Source organism: Rhinopithecus bieti, unplaced genomic scaffold (assembly GCF_001698545.2).
Source record: "Rhinopithecus bieti isolate Rb0 unplaced genomic scaffold, ASM169854v2 scaffold_2077, whole genome shotgun sequence".
Taxonomy (NCBI): Eukaryota; Metazoa; Chordata; class Mammalia; order Primates; family Cercopithecidae; genus Rhinopithecus; species Rhinopithecus bieti.
The window spans coordinates 1487205-1495995 of record NW_016803882.1 but is presented as its reverse complement, the minus strand read 5'-3'; the positions used below and the strand labels follow the sequence as shown (position 1 = coordinate 1495995).

General features: G+C 40.2%; 1 protein-coding gene across 3 annotated transcripts in view; it reads left to right on the top strand.

Moving 5' to 3' along the window:
- The window catches only part of GTF2E2 (general transcription factor IIE subunit 2), a 112105-nt gene that overhangs the window by 28081 nt on the left and 75233 nt on the right, over window positions 1-8791 (top strand). For all 3 annotated transcript variants that reach the window (XM_017857145.1, XM_017857125.1, XM_017857135.1), the window contains exon 2: window positions 490-653. In XM_017857145.1, the coding sequence (XP_017712634.1) occupies window positions 494-653 (160 nt within the window). In that variant the 5' untranslated portion in view covers window positions 490-493. The remainder of the gene's footprint in view (window positions 1-489; window positions 654-8791) is intronic.

Sequence of the window (8791 nt, the reverse complement as noted above, 5' to 3'; positions counted from 1 at the left end):
TTGGAGAAGGGTCTTGGTCTGTCACCCAGGCTAGAGTGCAGTGGTGTTATCAGGACTCACTGCAGCCTTGACCTCCTAGGCTCAAGCGATCCTCCCACTTATGCCTCCCAAGTAGCTGGGACTGTAGGCACACATCACCATGCCTGCCTAATTTTTGTATTTTTTGTAGACATTAGGTATTACCATGTTGTCCAGGCTAGTCTCCAACTCCTGGGCTCAGGCAGTCTACCCACCTCGGCCTCCCAAAGTGCTTGAGCCACTATGCCTGGCCTCTTTTTTTCCTATAATGGCTAGTACAGTGCTTGGCATGTAATAAGCACTATTGAAATATTTATTTGAGTGTATGAATAAGTGAATACATACAAGTGCTAGAGAACTAATAATAAAAGGTAATTTTGTTTGGGAAGTAACTTGTTGAGATCTATGGATTTAGAGTGCGGGTTTGAGTGACTTGAATTTGTATTAAAGACACTTATTTTTTCTTTGTAGCATTATGGATCCAAGCCTGTTGAGAGAAAGGGAGCTGTTCAAAAAACGAGCTCTTTCCACTCCTGTAGTAGAAAAACGTTCAGCATCTTCTGAGTCATCATCTTCGAAAAAGAAGAAAACAAAGGTAGAACATGGAGGATCGTCAGGCTCTAAACAAAATTCTGGTTAGTAAAATTGGTTAGGACTGTTTGGTTTTTCTTCAGATTATTCAGGAGGAAACCATTTAGTTATGGCTAGTTCATTTTTCAGTTCAGCACTCCTGTTGCTAGGCACTTTGTTGAATATAAAGGGTGAGACAATAAGAGAATTTAAGCTCTTAGGATGTTAATAGTCTTGTGCTGTAGTTGAAATTTAGGTTATTACCTCTTTTAAAAAAACTTTGTTCAGGTTAAATTTACATACCATACAGTTCATTCATTTTAAGTGTACTGTTCAAAGATGTTTCATAAATTTACAGAATTTTGCAGCTGTTATTACAGTCCAATTTTAGAACATTCCCATCATCCCCGAAAGATCTGATGTGCCCATTTGCAGTGACTTTTCCCACCCCTGCCCCAGAAAACCAATAATCTGCTTTCTGTCTCTATATGTTTGCCTTTTCTGGATATTTCCTATAAATGAAATTGTATGATGAGTGGTCTTTTGTGTGTTGTTTTTTTTCACTTAGCATATTTTTGAGTTCCATCCATGTAGTATGTGTCAGTACTTCATTCCATTTTTATTGCTAAAGACTATTCCAGCCGGGCGCGGTGGCTCAAGCCTGTAATCCCAGCACTTTGGGAGGCCGAGGCGGGCGGATCACGAGGTCAGGAGATCGAGACCATCCTGGCTAACACGGTGAAACCCCGTCTCTACTAAAAAATACAAATAAACTAGCCGGGCGAGGTGGCAGGCGCCTGTAGTCCCAGCTACTTGGGAGGCTGAGGCAGGAGAATGGCGTAAACCCGGGAGGCGGACCTTGCAGCGAGCTGAGATCCGGCCACCGCACTCCAGCCTGGGCGACAGAGCGAGACTCTGCCTCAAAAAAAAAAAAAAGACTATTCCATAGTATGGATATATGTACCACAGTTTGTTTATCCGTTCACCAGTTAACAGTTATTTGGGTTATTTTCACTTTCTGGCTGTTTTGAATAGTGTTGCCATGAATATTCATGTACAAGTCTTTGTGTAGACTTATCTTTTTATCTCTTATGGATTGAGACTTAGGAGTAGATTTCTGGGTCATATGTCAAATTTATATTTGACCTGTTAAGAAACTGCTAAAATAGCTGTACCATTTTACATTTTCTCCAGCAATGTATCAGGGTTCCAGTTTTTTCTCATCCTTGCTATTGCTTGATATTCTTTGTCTTTTTTATCTTAGCCATTTCTATAGGTATGAAGTGCTATCATTGTGACTTTAATATGCATTTTCTTTTTTTTTTTTTTTTTTTTTGAGACGGAGTCTCGCTCTGTCGCCCGGGCTGGAGTGCAGTGGCCGGATCTCAGCTCACTGCAAGCCCTGCCTCCTGGGTTTACGCCATTCTCCTGCCTCAGCCTCCCAAGTAGCTGGGACTACAGGCACCCGCCACGTCGCCCAGCTAGTTTTTTGTATTTTTTAGTAGAGACGGGGTTTCACCGTGTTAGCCAGGATGGTCTCGGTCTCCTGACCTCGTGATCCGCCCGCCTCGGCCTCCCAAAGTGCTGGGATTACAGGCTTGAGCCACCGCGCCCGGCTAATATGCATTTTCTTAATGAGTAATGATGTTGAACATTGTTTCATGGGCTTATTGACTATTCATATATATTCCTTGGTGAAATGTCTATTCAAATTTTTTTGCCCATAAAAAAAACTGAGGTATATTTCCTCTTCCTATTGATTTAGTAATTCTTTATATATTCTGACTATCATTCTTTGATCTGATATACATTTGCAAATATTTTCTCCAAGCAAGTGCTTGTCATTTTATCTTCTTAATGGTGTCTTTGTATGTACAAAAGTTTTTAATTTTGATGAAGTCCAGCTTACCAGTTTTTTTCTTTTATCATTTGTATTCTTGGTGTCTTATCTAAGAAATCTTTGCCTGACACAGGTCATGAAAATTTATTTCTGTGTTTTCCTCTTAAGAGTTTTGTAGTTTTAGCTCCTACATTTAGGTCTATAGTATGTTTGAGTTGATTTTGCCTATGGGTTACCATAAAAGGGTCAAAATTTATCTTTTTGAGTGTTCTTATAGAGTTGTCCCAGCATCGTTTTTTGAAATGATGATCTTTTCCCCTGTTGAATTGCATTGCACCCTTGTTGAATATCAGTAGACCATAAATGAAAGAGTTTATTCCTGGAGTCTCAGTTTGGTTCCGTTGACTTCTGTGTGTGTCTTTGTGCCAGTATTATTTCTCTTGAGTGCTGTAGCGTTGTAATTAAGGTTTGAGACTGAGAAATGTAAGCCCTTCAACTTTGTTCTTTTTTATTTCAAGAATTGTTTTGGCTTTTCTGTATAAATTTTGGGATCAGTCTATCAACATCTGCAAAAAAGCCTGCTGGGATTTCCATAGGGATTGAATCGAATCTATAAATCCATTTGGGGAAGAATTGCCATCTTAACAATATTAGATCTTCCAGTCAGTGAATGGATGGGTGGCTTTAAAAAAATTTTTTTGTAGAGACAAGATCTTGCTCTGTTGCCCAGGCTGGTCTCAAACTCCTGGCCTCAAGCGATCTTCCTACCTCGGCCTCCCAAAGTGTTGGGATTATAGGTGTGAGCCATTGCACCCAGCAGTTATTTTATTCTGATTCAATTTCATTTATGAATGAAATTGTTTTCTTTGATTTTTTTTGGATTGCTCATTGCTAGTATATAGAAACGAGTTTTTTTTAATACATTGATCTTGTATTCTATAACCTGACTGAACTTGTTTTTTATTTCTAGTAGTTTTTTGTGTGGTTTCCCTAGGATTTTCTTTTTTTTTTTTTTTTTTTTTTCTTTTTTTTTTTTTGGGGTTTCCTTAGGTTTTTTTTTTTTTTTTTTTTTTTTTTTTTTGAGACGGAGTCTCCCTCTGTCGCCCGGGCTGGAGTGCAGTGGCCGGATCTCAGCTCACTGCAAGCTCCGCCTCCCGGGTTCACGCCATTCTCCTGCCTCAGCCTCCCGAGTAGCTGGGACTACAGGCACCCGCCACGTCGCCCGGCTAGTTTTTTGTATTTTTTAGTAGAGACGGGGTTTCACCGTGTTAGCCAGGATGGTCTCGATCTCCTGACCTCGTGATCCCACCGTCTCGGCCTCCCAAAGTGCTGGAATTACAGGCTTGAGCCACCGCGCCCGGCCTCCCCAGGATTTTCTACGTCAAGATTATGTCATCTGTGAATAAGAACAGTTGTCTTTCTTTCCAGTGTGAACTTTTTAATTTTTATTTATTTCGCCTGTCTGGACTGGCTGTATGTTGGATATTTCTGCAGGTTTTTGTACATGCCCTTTCCAGTTGAAGAAGGTCCCCTCTATTTCTAGTTTGTTGAGAGGTGGGTTTTTTTTGTTTGTTTTTTGTTTGTTTTCTTTTTATTTTATTTTATTTTTTTTGAGATGGAGTCTTGCTCTGTCGCCCAGGCTGGAGTGCAGTGACGCAATCTTGGCTCACTGCAAGCTCTGCCTCCCAGGTTCACACCATTCTCCTGCCTCAGCCTCCCGAGTAGCTGGGACTACAGGCACCCACCACCACGCCCGGCTAATTATTTTTTTTGTATTTTTAGTAGAGATGGGCTTACACCGTGTTAACCAGGATGGTCTCGATCTTCTGACCTTGTGATCCACCTGCCTCGGCCTCCCGGAGTGCTGGAATTACAGGCGTGAGCCACTGCACCCGGCCTTTTGTTTGTTTTGAGACAGGGTCTTACTCCGTTGCCCAGGCTGAAGTACGCGGCGTGATCATGACTCACTGCAGCCTTGAAACTCCCTGACTCGAGTGAGCCTCAGCCTCCGGAGTAGCTGAGACTACAAGCACATGCCCACCACATTTGGCTAATTAAAACTTTTTTTTTTTTTTGGTAGAGGGTTTTTTTTGGTAGGGGGTTTTACTTTGGTAGAGGGTTTTTTTTGGTAGAGGGTTTTACTTTGTTGCCCAGGTGGGTCTCAAACTCCTTGGTTCAAGGGATACATCCCCCTTAGCCTCCCAAAGTGCTGGGATTATAGGCATAAGCTACCGCATCTGACTGTCGAGAGTTTTAGTCATAAGTGGGTACAGGATGTTGTCTGATGCTTTTTCTGTATCTAATGAGATGATCATGTTCTCACCCTTTAGTCTGTTAATATGGTATGTTAACATTAATTGATGTTTAGATGTTCAAACAACCTTGCATTTATTCCTGGAATAAAATCCTACTTGATTATGGTGTATAATCGTTTTTATTTGTTGTGGTATTCAATTTGCTGGTATTTCGTTCAGGATTTTTGCATCTCTATTCCCGAGGAACTTGATCTGTAGTTTTGTTTTTCTCTGGTGCCTCTCAGGGTGATTCTGGCCTCCTTAAACAATTTGTGAAGCGCTCCCTTTTCCCTGTTTTCTGAAAGAGTTTGTGAAACTTTGTTATTTTTTAAAATGTTTGGTAGAATTCACTGGTGAAGCCATTTGGGCTTCAGCTTTCCTTTGTGGAAAATTCTTTGTAAGAATTTTTTCTTTTCAGTTTACTCAGATTTTCTATTTCTTTTTGAGTTAATTTTGGTACTTTGTGGCTTTTTAGGAATTTATTCATTTTATCATTTACATTGTCTAATGGTTTTCAAAGTATTCCCTTTTAATCCTTTTGATTTCTATAAAGTCAGTAGTGATATCCCCTCTTTCTTTCTTTTTTTTTTTTTTTTTTGAGACAGTTTTGCTCTGTCGCCCAGGCTGGAGTGCGGTGGTGCGATTTCGGCTCACTGCAACCTCTGCCTCGCAGGTTCAAGTGATTCTCCTGTCTCAGCCCCCAGAGTAGCTGGAATTACAGGCGTGTGCCACCATGCCCGGCTAATTTTTGTATTTTTAGTAGAGACGGAGTTTTACCATGTTGGCCAGGCTAGTCTTGAGCTCCTGACCTCAGATGATCCCCCTGCCACTGCTTCCTAAAGTGCTGAGATTACAGGCTTGAGCCACCACACCTGGTGCCCTCTTTCATTTCTGATTTCAGGAATTTATGTTTTCTCCCTTTTTTCTTGATCAGTTTGGCTAAAGGTTCATCAATTTTGTTGATTTTTTCTGAGAACCAACCTTTGGTTTCCTTGGCTTTTCTGTTTTTTTTTAAATTTTATTTATTTTCACATCAGTATTTATTATTTCCTTCCTTCTGCTTGCTTTGGGTTTAGTTTACTCTTACATTATTATCTTTTAAACAATGTCAGTCACTTAATTCACAGCTGAAATTAGTTACTTCAAATTGTAGTAATAATTTCTATTGATGTTAATTTTTTACATATCCTACAAGCTGTTTTAATAACTGATTTTAAAGCAAAGCTTTTTTAAAAATCAAAGTAGGCCTGTCATTCTTATAATATATGTTAGGTTTGTCATTCCATTGACTGTTACTTAGAATTAACTCATTGTAAACAGAAATGTAAAAAACTGTTTTAAACGTTAGCATAGCCACTCTTCGGCTTAAGCCGATTGAGCCTTTGACCTGCTCAAGAATGTCTTTGCATTTTTTAGTTTAGGCTACAGGTATCGGGTAGCGAATTTGATCTTCCACACAAACAGGTCCCGTTCAACAGCAGGAAGAGCCTTTCTAGGGCTTTACTTCTCTTTGGTTGGCCAGGGTTTTCCCTAACAGGATAGGATAAACTGTGTTGTGGTAAGAGTCCCAAAAATCTCAGTTTCTTAAAACAACAAAAGCTTGTTTCTCCATCATACTACGTGTTTATCATGGTTTGGCAGGAGTCTTAGCTAGTTAGTCACTCAAGGACCCAGGCTGATGGAGCAGCTGGTAGCTCAAATGTTTGTGAGCTCTGTGCTAGCAGGAAAACGAACTCTGGAAGAGTTTGCACTAGCAGTTAAGTGCTGTGGCCTGGAGGTGACACACGTCACATCCTGTCACAGCTCATTGGCCAGAGTTAGTCACAAGTCATTCATTGGCCCGAGTTATGTTCCCAACCATAGGGGGCTCTGAAGTGAATGCTTTCCTTAATGAAGAGAGCTGGAAATATTAGGTGTAAACACTGAAGGCTACCATGCCACTCCAGTTCAGGCCACGATCATTGGATTGCTAGATTAGCTGTTGACCAGGTCTCCTGGTTTAGCTGCTTTCGTGTTCATTCTTCATACAGCAGTGATTTTTCTCATTAGATCATGTTGCTTTCTGCTCAAGCTAATCGTTATTGTTTTTCAGATATAGTCCATGTTTTACTGCAGCCCGCGTGTCTACCTGATCTGGCCTCTAATTATCTCTTAGGCATGGTATCATACTGTTCTCCTTGTACTCTGTCCTAGTGATACTGACTTGTAGCTCCTCCAACATGCTTTATTTTCTCTTGCCTCTTGGCTTAGTATTAATATTCATATTATATCATAATATTCATATTATTTCCTCTTCCTGGAATATTCTTTCTTACCTCCTACCCTCTTTTGGTTCTGTCCTGTTAAAGTGTCAGCTTAAAAGTCGTATTATTCTCATTCTTCAGTGTGAATTCAGTGTATAACCTTTGAGTTCCCATAGCACTCTTTCTGACGGAGCTCCCAATGTGCTCCATTGTAATGACGTGGTTCCTTGTTTGCCGTTCTGCCCTCAGTATCTGGCCCAATTGCTGACATGTAGTAAGCACTCAATAAATATTTGTTGGATGACTAAATAAATTACAGCATAGGGTGGGGGAGAAAGTTGATAATGTACACTATTAAAAAATCTGGTTATTAAAGGACTTGCATACTTCCCATCTATTGCCAAGAATCCAACATTCATGAAATGTATGTGGTTTTAACAGTGCTCAGTTCCTGGTTACCAAAGTATTTTATATACCCAAGCTTCACAAGTCCTTTTAAAGTTGGTTACGTTATTTGTGTTTCTAATGTGAGAATAAATATAAAAAAAACTTTGTGGAAGAATTATTTCAGACTGGCAGTTAAGATTCTTTTTTTTGTTTGTTTCACTCTTGTTGAGGCTGGAGTGCAATGGCGTGATCTCGGCTCACTGCAACTTCTGCCTCCCAGGTTCAAGTGATTCTCCTGCCTCAGCCTCCCAAGTAGCTGGGATTACAGGGGCCCCACCACCATGTCTGGCTTTTTTTTTTTTTTTTTTTTGTATTTTTAGTAGAGATGGGGTTTCACCATGTCAACCAGGCTGGTCTCGAACTCCTGACCTCAGGTGATCCACCTGCCTCAGCCTCCCCAAGTGCAGGTGTGAGCCACTGCACGCAGCCAAGATTCTTTAAATTGGAAATGACAGATTTCCTCTCTTTACCACACAGTTATTTATTACACACAAAAAATTCCATCAGTAATGGAGATTAAAAAAAAAAGTCTTTTACAATACCTAGTGCTTTTTTTTGTCCCCAGAGCCCTCTTAATATACCAGCTATTCTAATTCTCCATATTTGTTTTTAAACCTTACTCATATGTATATTAATTTATATCATCAGTAATTGTACTAAAACTTTTATATGCTGAATTTATTTTTTACTTTTACTTTTCTATCTTGCCAGAATTTTCAGTTGCCTTTTTTTTGTTGTTGTTCCTGAGATGGAGTCTTGCTTTGTCACCCAGGCTAGAGTGCAGTGGTGTAATCTTGGCTCACTGCAACCTCTGCCTCCTGGGTTCAAGCAGTTCTCCTGCCTCAGCCTCCCAGGTAGCTGGGATTATAGGTGCTCCCCACCACGCCCGGCTAATTTCTGTATTTTTAGTATAGACAGAGTTTCACCATCTTGGCCAGGCTGGTCTCGAACTCCTGACCTTGTGATCGATCCGCCTTGGCCTTACAAAGTACTGGGATTACAGGCATGAGCCACTGTGCCCAGCCTTCAGTTGCTTTTTAATAATTCATTAAGTCGATGCGCCACATTTAGTTAAAGGCTTAGTTAACTCTTTTCCATTTTTTGTTATTTTGAGTAATGCTGTTGTAAAAATCTTTGTACTTTGAGCTTTTTACATTTGAACTAAGTATTAGCTCAGGATACATTTCCAGGAGTGGCATTTCTGACTTAGGCGTAGTATAGTGGTTAAGAGCATGCTTTGGTTTGCTCATGGGGGATAGCAAAATAGTGTTAGGGTCACAAAATATATAGCTCTTGGAATCCAAAGAAATAAAACTACCATATTTCTCAACAGGTGTTGAGTGGCCCTATCTTTTGACCTTTTTTTTTTTTTTTTTTTT